The sequence below is a fragment of the Setaria italica genome, chromosome I (genome assembly GCF_000263155.2).
Source record: "Setaria italica strain Yugu1 chromosome I, Setaria_italica_v2.0, whole genome shotgun sequence".
NCBI lineage: Eukaryota > Viridiplantae > Streptophyta > Magnoliopsida > Poales > Poaceae > Setaria > Setaria italica.
In genome coordinates, this window is record NC_028450.1 from 28,303,940 (window position 1) to 28,319,718 (window position 15,779).

At 40.1% G+C, this 15,779-nt stretch overlaps 1 protein-coding gene across 1 annotated transcript; it reads right to left on the reverse strand.

Moving 5' to 3' along the window:
- Nucleotides 1–1,927: 1,927 nt before the first annotated feature.
- LOC101753442 (ent-kaur-16-ene synthase, chloroplastic) lies at nucleotides 1,928–15,416 on the reverse strand. Its single transcript, XM_022828508.1, has 13 exons — nucleotides 15,335–15,416; nucleotides 5,260–5,309; nucleotides 4,884–5,172; nucleotides 4,551–4,752; nucleotides 4,141–4,346; nucleotides 3,954–4,074; nucleotides 3,789–3,886; nucleotides 3,500–3,714; nucleotides 3,310–3,425; nucleotides 3,128–3,223; nucleotides 2,811–3,026; nucleotides 2,585–2,726; nucleotides 1,928–2,494 (listed from the first exon to the last, which is right to left on the reverse strand). Exons 1-13 carry the CDS (start codon nucleotides 15,414–15,416, stop codon nucleotides 1,928–1,930), a joined length of 2,400 nt encoding a protein of 799 aa, XP_022684243.1.
- Nucleotides 15,417–15,779: the final 363 nt, after the last annotated feature.

Sequence of the window (15,779 nt, forward strand, 5' to 3'; positions counted from 1 at the left end):
TAAGCTTGAAGCCAAGATATTTTTCTGTTCAGTTTCAGAACATTGTATTTACTTGTAAGTCTATATTGCCTAGCTGGTATGCTCGACCAATTTTTGATTTTGTTGATATTATTACATCACCTGATTATTTTTTTCTTCTGCATGTGTATAACATAGCTATGATTTTCTATGGTGCTGCTAGCATCATCTTTATGTATAGTTGAGGTCCCTTAGTTCATGTTCAGAATTGATTGTTAGAACCATATCTTTATGTATAGTTGAGGTCCCTTAGTTCATGTTCAGAATTGATTGTTAGAACCATCAGTATGCCTTGTTTACTAGTTGTTTTGGTCTATCTTAGTTAAATGTAATTAGTTAACTTTACTATAAGGAAACATGCATTTTTGTTTCTTAACTAAATTAAACTTTAGTTAACTTTGATAGGATGTAGTAACTCCTATATTGATACATACAGTTGCTTGCTGCATTGGTTCTGAAGTTCTTGTTCTTGTGTTGGCTATGTGCAGAGGAAGAAGGGATTATTCTAGCATTACAGTTTTCTAGCTGTGCTATGTTTGCGATGTATGTTTAGCATGATGGTGGTGGTGGCTGACTATTGTTTATTGGTTTTTTTCAGAATCAGTGCACAGTGAAGAACATGAATAGGAGAAAGAATGTTGGAGGGAAGGTGGTTGGCTTATTTTACTAGCTAAATCTCTTATGCAATAATTAGATTATGCGGCAACATTTGAGTTAAAAATAGAGTTTTGTAGCTAATTAAGTAGATGCTTAAAACATACAAAGAGCATAGGTTCTTTTAGTCCAGTTGGATGCAAATGTAATATGGTGGTCTAACTATATGTATCATCTGAAGTCCAAGTTCAGGATTGTATCTTATTTATCAAGCTGCTATTTTTTTTCTGATTTTTCTAGATTTTCCCTTGATTTTAGGTATTTTTTGAGGTATTTTGTGAACTGTAAGCTATTTTCGGTATAGTGTGCACAAGAGACTAGGGGGTCCTCCACTGGAGTTTTACTCCCAAACGGTGACATCGGAAGGGGGCCATTCTCTCCTGGTCTGGGCAGGGATGCGCAGTTCCAGGATAATTAAGGGTGGGGGTTGTGATGCCCTGGGTAGGCTTGGCTTGAGCTGCCAAAGTAGCCCTAAGGGGCACCATATTTCTTGGGCATTTTGGCTATCAAAAACGTAGTACCCTCGTTCCTGTGTAGTAGTGAAAAAGTGTATTGTTGCTAGAATAGGGTCACACAAGCACGTCACATGCATCTCTAAGGAGTGCTTCTTGCCGCGCCTATGTGAAAATCGGACCCTACTATTTTGTCAGGTTCTGATTAAAAATCTGATGAACGACTGCCTGCAGGGCAAGCATATCTTGGGTTGCCCAGTTAGGGTGGCTCTCCTCATGCTATTAAGATAGAAGAACATTACATGTGGTTGGAAAAGTATGGTAAAGAAAAAAGATAAAAATGTAAAAATAATGAGATTGATTTATCGATTTGACACCCTTAACCCCGTGATATGGATATAATTTTGTGAAATTTCAACTCTTTTGCCACCAGACTCGCTAAAACTGGACCTTTTGAATTCTTTTTAAACCAGATCCTCCAAGTTTACGTGACATGGATGTTTTCAAGAGCAATAACTTTCGCATCTGAGCTTTAAATTGGGTTGTCCAAATATCCATTTCAATCACCTCGATGTTTTAGTCGTCAACGTCTTTGAACACAAAAGCTGCAAAAATGAACTTTTCAAGCACTCTAAACTTTCTCTTTAAAAAAAAAGCAAAAAAGAACTTGTGGCTATGCTCTTGACAAATACGTCTCTTATTCTTTTAACATAACCAACAGCCATGTACAGGCACAAACAGCAGGTCCTGTACCTGGATGGACATGGACAACATGCTCTTTCTTCTCAAAAAGAAAAAACGGTTTACCCTCTCTTCAAACGTGAGGGAGGTGTTACTTGCAGTGGCTCATGAACGACCGCATTCACCGCTACCGCCAGCTCCTGCGACATGCTAAAGCCATCCCCCTGCGAGTAGAACAGATGCCCTAACTTGTAGGTGTTCCAGAAGATGTCTCTGCATGACCTAGGAATAGTTGCTTCCTTGCTGAGCACAAGCCTCAGCAGCTCCCTCCGGGAATCAGCGACGAGCCCCAAAATCTCCCTCTTCGCCGCTTCACTACTGGAGGCGCCATGGCCAAGAACTTGGAGCAGGACGCTATTGATGATGCCCTGGCTCTTCTCCTTGTCGTATGTCTGTATATCGTTGAGGAGACGACAGCAGATGGACGCATGCCTGAGCAGGTCCTTGTACTCCGAACCCCTCACAATGTCTTCTGAGAGTTCCGGTCCGACCAAGTAGAGCGATGGAGAAACAATGGGGCCCAGCACCATGGTAACCTCTGCAACCGGCATGTACTCTTGCATGGTCGGCACATACCTTTTCCTCGTCCACTCTGCCTCAGTCATGTTGGCCCGCACCGCGTTTACCCACTGCACAGAAGAATATCATATAATCCTAACTTAACTCAATGATAATGTACCATAATTCATATATCTCAAAAGGCAAAGCCAAAATCTTACAACTTTAGCAATATGGCCGATGACCCTGCGATTCTGAACCTCTGCAGCCTTCGCTCCGATCTGGTTATTGGTGTTGTAAATAGCATAGAACATGATTTCTACATCCTCAGAGCAGAACCCGATCCCGGCATGCGCATCCCATCTGCCACAACAAAAGAGACAATGCCACTGCTTATCTTAATTTTCAAGTGCCACTGAACATAAGGTATTGAGAGCAGTGTTGTACTTCTCAATCAACGTGACAAGGTTTTCTAGCTCTTCGGTTGAACCTCCACCATCAAAGAAGTCATCAACTATTGTGGTCAGAATACTATTTTGAATCCACGCGATGCTGGCATGGTACAATTCAGGAGGGAAGATGGTGGAAGCCATAAAGATGGGCAAATCCAAAGACACGGCTCTTGTAAACTTGAACCGGTTCAGACCAGCCTCTTTTGCCCATCTGTTTCCGAAAAGTTGCTAAAAAGGTTAGAACCCAAACAGCCAAACTTGTTCGTTTGATTATTATTTATTAGGAACAGCATGAAGGACAGATACAAATACCTCTCAATGCACCCAAGTTCTTTCTTGTACAGAGATTGGGAGATATGGAATTTTTGAGTGGCTAGTGCAAGGATATCTTCAGCTGCCTGACATGCCCTGATTCACATTCATTGTGCCATTATTGAAACACATCCTATCACTAGTGAAGCACGAATTATTAATTTCTTTCTAGAGGGACTCACAAGAATGCCGATTTTTGCATCCGGATCCCCTTGGTGTTGAAATGCTCTATGTTCCTCTTGTGCTCTAGTGGTCCTACGGTGGCCAAGTGAAATGGAAATTTAAGGGCGCCTTCTACCTGAAAGTATGTTGGAATACGTTCAAATGGGAATCTGAAAAAGAAGGTATTGTGCTCTGGACTCTGGTGATTACCTCGTGACGCATTATTGGTATTGACAGTCTATTGGAAGATAGTTGTTCATGCAGCAGTTTACCAGACCATGAACCAATGTTTTGTAGGTTACATTCATCTTCGTAGATACATACTTGTGAAGCTTTGTACAATTTGAGCAACGTCTTCGTATCATTTATGTGTCCGTGCAGTGATTCCTGGAATCTAGACTCATCAGCAAAGTGAGACATTGCATCTGCATCAAAGTATTAGGAGAATGTCAAAATTCAGAATAGAACTACTGAAAGTTAGCAGGAGTATAAGAAGTACCAGAGGAGATGTCATATCCGTGCATGCGCAGTAATCGAAATGCCATTGCACATGTCTCCATATCCATGATTATCTCCTCATCATATTGAAGCCAAGACCTGCACCTTAAATCTAGTGAGGACAAATGAGAATGTTTGAGATAGCAAATGTGAACAGAGATATTACCTGTATGTCATGTCCAATATGTTGTTTTTTTCATAAGCAAAATAATATGATATTCCCATATTTTGAAGGACGTCAATCATGCAAAGCTGTGAGTGTACATTTGATGGATAGATCGTTGGAGCTGCAAACAATAGTTAAGTTCAGAGAATTCAACTAGTTGCATCAACGGGTTTTTGACAAGGCACACCTGAGCTGCCCAACTTGTTTACAAGGAACTCCAAGTACTTGAGCGCATTCGCATTGTGGCCGTGGATTGCTAAGGCGGCAGTTGCGGAGGGCGAGTTGAATAATGATCCATTCTTGCTTTGATATGTCAAAACTCCATCCCAGTCTTGTACGTCTGCTAATCCTTCTGCTATGTATGCCATGTAGGCTTTTCTTCCCAAAGCCATGCTACCACAACCCATATACATGATATTAATTAAATATGTCAGGCTGAAGCTTTGAAAGGCAAAATAAAGAATAAATGTCTGTAGCTTCTCTGTACATGAAAACATGCAATTGGCATGAGGAATAAGAAAAAAAAAATTCCAAGGATAGTGAAAAAACCATGATAAGATCTATATCAGAAAACATGCAGTTGGCATGAGGATTTGCATATATGCAGTGGCAAACCTTTGTCGTAACTCTATTTCTCGAAGCCGGAAAATCCCATCAACATCAGATTGCTTTAGTGGGAATTCCAATCCTAAGTCAATTCCCAACCTTATCATGCCAGGAAAGATGATGTTGAATCCTAGAGGTGCACTGCACTTCTCATCCATAATGTAGGAAGAATTCTTTTCGATGAAACAGAGCCCTGAAATGACAGGGAACCATGCCAACGCAAACAACCTATTAACAAGGTCATAGACTCTAACAAGGTCATAGACTCATAGTTATAGATGGATATAAATGTAGTATTAACATGTGTTGATTCAATGGTCATACCTTTCCTGATGTGTTCATCACCGATGTTCCATGTCTTCAATGCTAGAATGCATGACAACGTCGAGGAGATGGCATCCTTGCCAAGCGAACACGGGTCAAGGTGACCTAGCCCCCAGGAACCATCATTATGCTGGTTTTGCAGTATCCACTCCACAAACAGAGGAAAGCGTGGTGCCTGAGGAGCACCCTTTGCATGCACCATTGCAACCCAAGCCGTGTCATACGATGATGGCAGCTGCTCAGGGACAAGGAGCTTCTGTCGGACCGTATTCTCCAGCTCCCATGTGTTCTATTAGGGCAAGGTTCATGATTACCACTGTAAGTTTCTGACCAAGAATAGTACATCAAGGAACTAAAAGTTGTTGGTCGTACATACCTTACTTTGAAGGGAAACTTTGATGTCTCCAAATATCTTATTGGCAAACCCTGTTTGCGGATATTAAATGTTTTCATTTGCATAAAAGACAACGGTCTTTTTCATTAGTGGACGGTCTACATGTTTTCAACATGAAGAAGCATGCAATTCGGCTCCGAGATCTTAATATGTTAGTACCTCTCCGATGATGACTTCCCCATGGTTAGTTATCATGATACAAGTGATATATAGTTTGTATTCCTAAATTTCATTAAAAGAAATTTTTTTGTAGTACCCTAGTATGTCAATAATGCAAGGCACAGATTGGCAAGTAGGTTGGAAGAGATTTACTTTCCTAAGGCTACAGATAAATGTTATCCCTGCTCGTTCTTACAAGCATATTGTAGGTGACTTTTCGAGGGATCAAGATGGTGACAAGACGAGGAGATGAATAGGATCCCACAAATTCTCCTCGAAAGAACAAGACTATGTATACCAACACACCTACAAACTTCTCTTCTAGCAAGTACCCAACTTACGTAGCTATAATTAACCACTTAGCCTAGTTAACAAAGCTATAAAAATATTAATGAATATAGAAGCAAAAACAAAAGGAACGAGAGAAAAATGAGATGGACCGGAAACTCCTAGAAAATATTTAGAAACTCTACAAAGATCTTTGGAAAATTTAACATCAGAAATTCTGACTAATTCTTCGGAAGTTTACACACGAAGTTTCAAATAAAACAACTAAAAGAATTGGAAAAATATTGAAATTTGATCAAATAACCTCCAAATCCAATAAATTTAAAAACTAGACTCAAAACAACACAGTGAATCTTTCCCCAAGAGATCTCCTTAGAAAAGATCAAAACTTCACGCCCAATTTCATGGATTTAAGAAAACCCTCAAGAAAAGAGTAACTCAAGACAAACTTCAAATCCAGAGATGCTTGTGAGTTGGATTTGGTATGGGTCACCCTACTAGAGATGTTCTCACATATCCTAGCATTAAGATACACTAAGAAATAACACAAAAACGCAGCTAAACGTGAAGAACAAAAATCCCGAAAAGAACTCTGAAAATAGCAAATTTGATATCTAGAATGAGGGGAGAAATCTTACATGAATTTGATCCTTAGATTACATCAAATTGTATGCTTAAAAGTCGCTCCTTGCCACCCACTAAGCAAGGGTGGCAAAAGCTCAAACCAAAGAGCCTTTGCTCTTTGTGTCCCTCTAACCATAGTATCTCAACCACATAAGTAAGAGATACCACCAAACATTATCCCATAGCATAGCCTCCAACAAGCCACTCCATCTATATACAGACCCTTAGACATTCCCCAAGTTGCCCTTATATAAAGCACATGCTCTAAATACACCCACGGGGAAAACCTTCCAATTTGTTATTCAACCAAATGAACCTACCTAATTCCTTCATGACTTTGCTCTACTGCTCGATGCAAGCTTCGCGATTGTGCACATACCCTCTAACTCATCACCCTGGTTTTGAGGTCTAAATTGGCAAACTAGCAATACCCAATTTAATGGTGATAAAGTCCCGAGGATTAGTTATGCATTGCAAAACTCTTTTGCACTAGAGTGGCCAATTTATATAAACCCTAGAAGATATTTGGGTAGATTTCATAGGGTTATATTAAGCAAGTTTTTTTTGTATGGACCATGTGAATATTTTTTTTAGTATCCTAATTCACCCTTCTTCCTCTTAGTATGGCCACACGACACATGGCCCTTGCAGGGGCAGATAGAAGAGCCGCAATGTGGCGGAGTGGTGGCATTGTTCTTTTTTTTTCCTAGATTGGGGCTTAGGATGATATGCAAGAAGATGAAGGTCCAAGGACCGGGTTGCAAAGAACTGATATTCAACGTTACTATATGGGTATGGATAGAAATATCTCTATACTGTAGGAAATCCGGTGGCTACAGTTGCTCCACTTTGGGATCTGACAAATAAGGATTCAATGTTGGTTTAAATTGGATGGATCTTTTGCAAAAAGGCCATTATGTAGTTTAGGTTATTAAAGATAGAACATCATGTCATGAATAGTAATTAATCCAAAATGTTTGAAAATTATTGAGGGACACTTATGCTACGATGCGAAGGCAGATGTTGTAGAGAGAACACTCCACAACTAAAATTTGCTTACGGCCTAGCTTCCATGTGGAAGAAGCATGCCTATGCATAACATATCTCTTGTAGTTTGGTTATCCTTTTGTTTAAATGGGTCGATCTAGATGTGATATGTTTGAATGGGATGGATTAGAGAATGGCTTGAACATACTTAGCCAAACAAAGTGGGACTGATTCCACCAAGCTAGAACACAAGGGACATAACGGACCAATACTAGAACACTAATGGGCCAAAAATTACATTTTTCCTTCCTCTAGGGTTGATGCTCTATGTAGCTTACCACTTTAATGAAAGACAAGTACACAAGATCTTCCATTAGTGTCTTGTTCCTGCTATGTCACCTTCATGTAGACCGACACACAAATTTACTCAATGAGAGTTAGCTCCAAATACCATTTGTAATGCCTAATGTCCAAAAGCTACTTCAACACAGCTCACATGTGAAACAAGCCCTCCAATGTATAGCTTCATATAAAATGATATGTCACTCAAGGATTTTTATTCCTAAATAAAAACTAACGAGCCAACCAAGATGGAACTAGTCTTAGCATAGAATACATGGGCTGAAAACAGAACACCAATGAGTGAAGTTGTTACATTATCCCCTTTCCCAGAGTTGATGCCACAACGTTACGTATTCATGGCTGAAAAATACCTAGCATCTCTCCTTGGTACCATAACCTTGCCATGTCCTCTCAACATGCCTGTGCTTGCACACCCATAATGAATTGTAGGTGATGTCACCTTGGGAGGCCAGAGAAATGGATCTAGTAGAGCTGGTATCTGAGCCCAATGTGATGTCGCCTAGAGATAGTGGTGCCTAGGATGAGACTAGGAGATGTCTAGCGCTAGTGGTAGCTTGGGTATTGGATCATATCTGCGGTAGCTTGTTATGTAGAGGAGCATAAAGGGATGCAGTGCTAGCTCCTCTTTGGTCAGATAGAAAATTTTGGTCAGTTCACTACTAATCCATGGATTAATAAATCTTGAAAGAATACCCCAAGAGAAGAACTACAACTTATATGTGCGCTTGTGGTTCCCAAATGGAGTTCTTAAGCGGCATCAACAGGCACGTGAGTTGAATTACAGGATAAGTTTTGAGGTTGATGGACCTTACTTGTAAAGATATTATATACTCCCATTTTTGTGTCACACAGATGTGATGAAGCAAAAAAATAATTTGTGACCACCATAAGAAAGAGAAATAAGTTTGTTTATTTAAATAAAATCTCTCATTGGGATGCTATGTTCTACTATTCATCGCTTGCAAAAGTAAGTCTACTCCCAATCCAGAGGGAGATAGTCACTCTCTAGCTTTTCACATAATGTATATGTAAGTATGGTACCATACAACTCTTCCAATACATAATATTTTGGTGTTGTTTCTTAGTGTATTATTTTGTACATATGACGATGCACCCATAACAAATATGGTTGAAAGAACTCCACAATAGTGCCATTACATCATTTTTCAATTGTTGGGTTTTGTGCACAAGATGTATATTCATGAAGATGTAGTTTTACTCTTTAATTTACTACTCTCTCCATTTCAAAATATAAGATGTGCTTTGGCTTGGCATGGTCTCGAAAACTATATTCTAACCTATGATTTCCCTCATAGTATAATGTTTATAACAATAAAACCTTAACCATAACATATAACGTAATGTAGTACTTTTAAATATTAATCTAGTGATATCACTTTTCTACAATTAAATTTACATCTTCTAAGACTAAACATTGGTTGAAGATTACAAGGTTCGAATATTAATATGTCTAGCGCCTTAAAAAAGTAGACAAAGAGAACCACTGTAGCTAAAATGAGAATTCTGCTGCCTCAATACTACAAATGTAGAAATTTTAGGATAATTTATGTAGAGGGAAAAAATTCATCATAGTATCCATCAATCAAGCGCATAGATAAAAATGATGTAATTAAATTCTTTATATTCGTTCAAGTAATCGATGCTATATAAATGATAGCTTTAAATCTTCTATAGTGTTAGATTAGACCTAAATTCGTTACATTTGTGAACAACAAGACAACGAAAAATATGTGGAATGCTTTAGGTGATCAGATGCTTTTCAGAGGTGAACATCTCCATGTGAGGTGTGCTCCACATGCATGTACTAAACATAATGGTTCAAGTTGGCCTGAAGGTGAATCCTCATGCGATTGGGAGTATACGAGAATCATCAAAGTTGACACGTCATCTCCATCGATATCTCGATTGCAAGTCTTCAATTCCATTGTTCAATCATTGGGACTCAAAAGCAAGTCTAGGCTAGTTCTGAATGTCCTGCATCGTTGGAACGTGACATATGACATGCTTCATGAAGCCTTATAAAGTACAAGTCAACTCTCAATAGATTTGCAGAGGAGCAACATCATCAACCTCCTAGCGAAGAAGAATAGGCAAAAGCTGAAGCTCTGCATGGTTTTTTGCAAGAATTCAGCGAGGCTACCAATACTTTTTTCTGCGGATAGACATCCTACAGCTCACCTCATCTTGAAGATGGTGTTGGCAATTCAAGATGTGTTACATGATGAAACATGGAACTCAAATGAACTCCTCAATGCATTGGTTAATTCTTATCCACTTCAAATTTGAGAAGTATTGGTCCAAAACCAAAATTGTTCTTCTCATTGCTATTGTTCTAGATCCATCTATGAAAACTGACTTCATAAAGTTCTATTTCCATACCATTGGTGAAAACATTGACATGAAGATGAGGGAGTTGAAATGCTACTTGAAGAGGTATTACCTAGAGTATGAAAAGATCGTGAGGAGCTACAGTTTTCCCGTATTCATTCCAACTAATGATCAGCCCACAACCGATTCTACTGAGAGTAGTACAAGTTCTTTAGGACCAATTTGTGGTAAAAGATAATTAGATTATGCATTTGCTCAGTTTGCCTTGCAAAATTCATATGCTCGTTCAGAAAGAATAGAGTTGGATACTTATTTGGATGAGGGTAGATGCAAGTTTCAATGTGATAGCATGGTGGAAGAAAAACTTAGATGCCTATCCAATCCTATCTCTAATGGCCTGGAATTTTCTTGCTATTCCCATGAGTACAATGCCATCTGAATCCGCCTTTAGTGCAGCTGTAAGGATCCTTGGTAAATATAGGACATCGCTCTGTGATTGAGAAGAGGAGAAGGGGGATCAGATGGCTTCTACCTCATTCACGAATATTAAAGCAGTTGAAGCCAAATTATCTGGCTTTCGAAAGCTGGATAGGAGTACCGGCTATGCAAACCTCCACGGCAATTGTTAATTCCCCCAAACATCTTACTACATCAAGCAGTCAAGCCTCCAGCGGCACAACTTTTTGCTAGTCCACTCCATGCTTGGTTTTCCCGATCCGATCGCATACACTACTGCGGTGCTGCACATTGCCCCTGCTCGGCCGCTCCAAAATCTAAACGAGCTATGGCAAAGTCATGACGGCAAACCAAGTCGCCAACACCACATGCAGTGGCTGCACCCTTGGTCCCATGTATGGCACCTGTTGCCCTCTTTCCATCTTACATTTTTAATTTGGTGCTGCTGGCCTGCGATGGCGGTGTCATAAGGTCCGAACCCCGTACCCATGCCTGCCTGTCTCTTTCATGCTTAATTTTTTTTTGGTTACTGAATATTGATCATTGCATAATTTAGTTTTGTTAAGCTAGTGTTTCATTTTTTTTGCAAATCAGGTTAGAAAATATAATTATAGTTATAAAAAAGGTAAAAAAAATAAAAGATCTAAATCAATCTCAGAAAGTAGCTATGGATAGTTTTATTACAAAGCAACCACAAGGTCCTCTAGACAATTGGACAAAGATTATGCATGTGCTTGAGCAACATGTATAATTCTTAGTGATATCTTATGTCGTTACGTAATAATATATCATAGCCAAATATATAGTATGAATGGTTATCATTTCATTTTGACACTTAAGTTTAGGACCTCAACTAGCAATTCACACAGGGCCTGGAATTCTCCGGGACAGCCCTGGTTTGGCATGATATATAACTCATTAGGTGTATTCTAAGGAGAAAAGTGAAAGATGCGCACTTGCCACGTTTTGTTCGTAAAAGGAGCCAATGCTTTTGACAATGCAAAAACATCCCATCTTTTATGCAAGCTCAGGTGGAATTCTAACGGGAGATTCTCGAAAGCACAAACATAAACTAAAGTCATGTTTGTTTAAGGTTCTTCACAGTTTCTTGGCATGAAAAATCAGAAGCTCAAATAAACATGAAACTCTTTGTGCAGCTTCCGAAAAGCCAGAAGCTTAGAAAAGTTGAAAATCCTAGAAAACTGCAGCCAAGATTTGAATCCAGAAAGCTAAATACATCTTCTAAAAATTATTGTTGGCTTTTCAAAAAATAAGTCAGTTGTTCCAAAAGCTTCAAAAAATGCAGCTCAAACAAACGGCCATGACTCCTGTCATTTGGTATGCAAGTCCTAATCATTTTATGTCACACCCTGAAATTTTCAAATTTCAGGATGTGATTAAAAGAGTAATTGAACAATGATTTTCTCATAATTTTAAAATTTTCCCAACATTTATTTTTCTTTACAAGAAATTTAGTATAGAAAAAATAATTGTTTGCTTTTCTAAATTAAATAATGTTATTCTGTGTCTGTGCATTCATGCTGCTGCATCTTGGTGTTTCTTGAGTGCAAAAGTTTGAAAAATGCATTTAAACGTTGCCCAAACCCTTATGAGAATTTTCCATCTTTTTCTAGAAATTATTCTTATTTTCCTAGAGCTAACTCCAATTTTTGGAAGGCTAAAATCCTTTTCATGAGCTTCAAATATTTTATTTGGACTCCTTGTGCCCCAAACTATCTTTGGGATTTTTCCTGAAATTTTTGGATTTTCGGAGTATTTTTCACGAAATAAATGAATCAACAGGATTTTGTTTCACGGGGATTATTTCTAAAAGAAATCCCGGCCGGGCCCGCGAGCCCGATCCGTTCTGGCCCAGCACCAGCCCGCCAAGGCCCATCTGGCCGAGCCCCAGGCCAAGCACGGCCGGCGCCGCCGCCACCTCCTGGACGTCCGCGCCCCACACGCCGGCACCCTAGGGCTCCGCGCCTATTTAACGGCGAGCGCCCAGCGCCCTGCCTCTCCCTGCTGCCTGAGCCGCCTCGCCCCGTCATTCTCTCGCCCCGCGCCGCCGCCGTCCGTGCAGACGATACGCCGCCGCCGCCGGCCTTGACCGCCTCGATTCGCCGCGCGTGTTGCTCGCCGGACGAAGCCGACAGCTCCTGGAGCCTCAACTCGACGAGCCGCGCCCGTTTCGTCGGTCCCCGACGCCAGCCGACCGCCAGAGCGCCGCCGCCTCGGAGGAGTCCGATCCGGCCGTCGCCAGCTTCTGTCCGCCCGATTTCCGTCTGCTGCACCGCCTCCCCATCGCCGGTGAGAACACCCCTGTGCTCCCCTCGGTCTCCTATTCCCTTTGCGCCGCCCGCCCAAGACCCTAGGCCACCGGAGCGCCGGCAAGCCGGCCGGCCAGGGTCCCTGGCGAGAGGTTGAAGAAGGCGTGGTGTTTTTCGATCTAGCCCATGGCCTCTCCTGTTTTATTTTTCTTAATTCTTGTGTCTTGTAAATCTTGTAGTGAGGCCCCTGTAATTCTTGCATTCTTTTAATCTAATCCAAGCCTTGACCTTTTGCAGATCTAACCCCGAGTTTTCAGCTTTTCGCAGGCCCTATTCCTTGTGTCTTGCCAATCTTCTCAGCTAACCCTCCAAGTCTACGGTTAATTACGTTTATACCCCTGCAACGTCATTTAACCCCTACATGCTACGTTTTAGCTCCGTTTTAATCCGTTCAAGTTGCGTTAGATTCATAACATCATAAATTACACGTTAGTATTGATGTTTTCCTTCATGCATATTTTTGAAAATAAATTTGATATTAAATTGATTAATGCCTGATAAACGTGTTCTTCTCTAAATAAAATCTACTTAGAGTTATACACCACTTTTCATAATAAACATCAATTTGGTTAATGCTTATTTCATATTCTTTTCTAAATAAAATTCAATTAGGTTATATATCGGTTTTTCATAAATTAATGTCAATTTGATTAATGTTTATTTAATTTATTTTCTAAATAAAAACTACATAGGTTATATCTCAAGTTTTCATAATTAAATGTTAATTTGGTTAATATAAATATAAATGTGTTTTTTGAATTATAATTTCGTTAGTTCAACTCGAAATATAAAGCTATGCGCTTAGATGTGTACATGTACTTTACTTTTAAATTAAATGATTAATTTGCATAAATTGTACTTAAATATTTATGAATAAAATTGGACTAAGCTTTACATCGTCTTTTCTTATATAAATGCAAATATGAATTGATTAATTCCAACTAAGGATATTTTTATAAAATATCTTTACATTGTTTTTCTCAACTAAAATAAATGCATCATGTAGCTCTTATAATTCAAATCTCTCGATAGCTTTATCTTTTCAACCATAGTTCTGTTTTAATCGTTTATTGCGTTTGCGTAATCCCAGAATTGAGCCCTATCCTTTAGTACGCTCTTTTAAAGCTTTTATTTTATTTTGATGTATTGTTCTTAGTTGTACTTGTTTGTTGCTTGCATGTTTGTACCGATGTTTGCTCCGAGTAGAAGGATTGCTGTTCAGAAGTTTTGAAGAGTAAGAGCTTCAAGAGAGCGAGAGTTGAAAAGTAGTAAGAGTAACTTTCTGTTAGAGAAAGGCAAGTGTCCCTAACCATCCTTCTACCTATGCTTTATTAATAATATCATGATTATGTTAATCGGAACATGGAGAACCACCCAGGAAAACAGTGCTACCACAAGACTAAATGGCTCTGGTCTTGGCTGAATAATTAGAAACTCTAGTTTGAAGCGGTTTTACCGAAAGGCCAAGAGGGGGAGACAGTAGTTGGTGTGTAGCACTCGCTCTCTTGGGAAGTGGGCTTTGCTAAGACACTATACCACTAGGGGACTGTTATACACTGCGCTGATCATGAAACCTTAGCGGACCACTTCTTATTAGGGAATCTTTGTAAAGGCCTCGTAGCGTCCCTATGCAATCACACCTCGGAAGTGTGGTATGGTGCCTAGCTAGCACCGCATGGTTGGGTCCAAATTTCTTTGAACTTTTACGCGGCTTGTGGGTAAAGATGTGCAACCTCTGCAGAGTGTAAAACTAATCGATCAGCCATGCTCACGGTCAAGAGCGGCCTGGACCCTCACATGATTAATTAAACTTGAAGATGGACTTAAATCATTATTCTGATTATTTCTTGTGGCCTTACTGAGTACGAACCATAAGTGTACTCACCCTTACTTACTACTGCTCAGAAGAAGAAGGTGTGTGAAGTATTCCGAAGATGACGCTGAGTTCTAGGCGTACGCAACCCCCAGTCGTTTGCTTGTGAAATTTGGAGCCTCCGTTTCCAGGATTAAGCTGTGTATCTCTGATAGTCTCGTAAGTCTTATTTGTGTTCATTTACGTGATACTGTTGCTGTTATTTACTAATGATGTCACTATATATATGAAACTAGATCATGGCATACATATAGGCAGCACTTGATTTTGTTTTAAAACCGACATTTTAGATGATTCGTCCAAACCTAAAAACTTAATAAAATGAACTAAATTATCGTTCACGCTAATTAATTTAGGAGAAATGAACTAGAATGCGATAAGCCACTATCAGCTGACAAAAAACATCATTAGATGCACACTTATTTGTTTACCTATCTTCAGTGATAGATGGTAAACACATTTACGAAGGTTGTTTTAACCTAACGCCACCTAGCTAGAGAAACTACTGCTCAAATACCCCTCGGACTCTCATCTCCCAACTCAAATTAAACAACATTTGCTTAATCTCTCCAATCAAAACTCAAGCGAGAGTGACAGATCTGCATATCCTCTCTTCTAAGTTTCTCACCGGCATCGAGCGCGGTCAGATGCTGCGCGCGCTCAACCTCTCGCCGGTGCAGCATACAGACGCCCACCTCAAACTCTCCCATCGGAGAAACGGAGGCCGGAGCAGAACACTACCTCCAAATTCAGGTCCAGCGGCCCAAATTGACGCCAATAATCAGTGGATTTGCTAAGCGTAATGGGAAGCCAGTCCTTTAGCTGGCGAGGTGGGCAAAATGGAACCAGACTTTGTAAGCTCCATGATCTATGCATTGTTAGGCCTTAATGCCAAAATAAAAATAAACACTACTGGAACAATAACGGGAGATTTATAGATCTTGGAATTATGCAAAGGAAGAGCATGCGCAGAAACTGATGATTACCGCATTGCCGGCGTCGTTGAGCGCGTACTGGCTGGAAACGCTGTGGCCGTGTCTCGGCCGTCCGCCGGAGCAACTCAACCAGCGGGA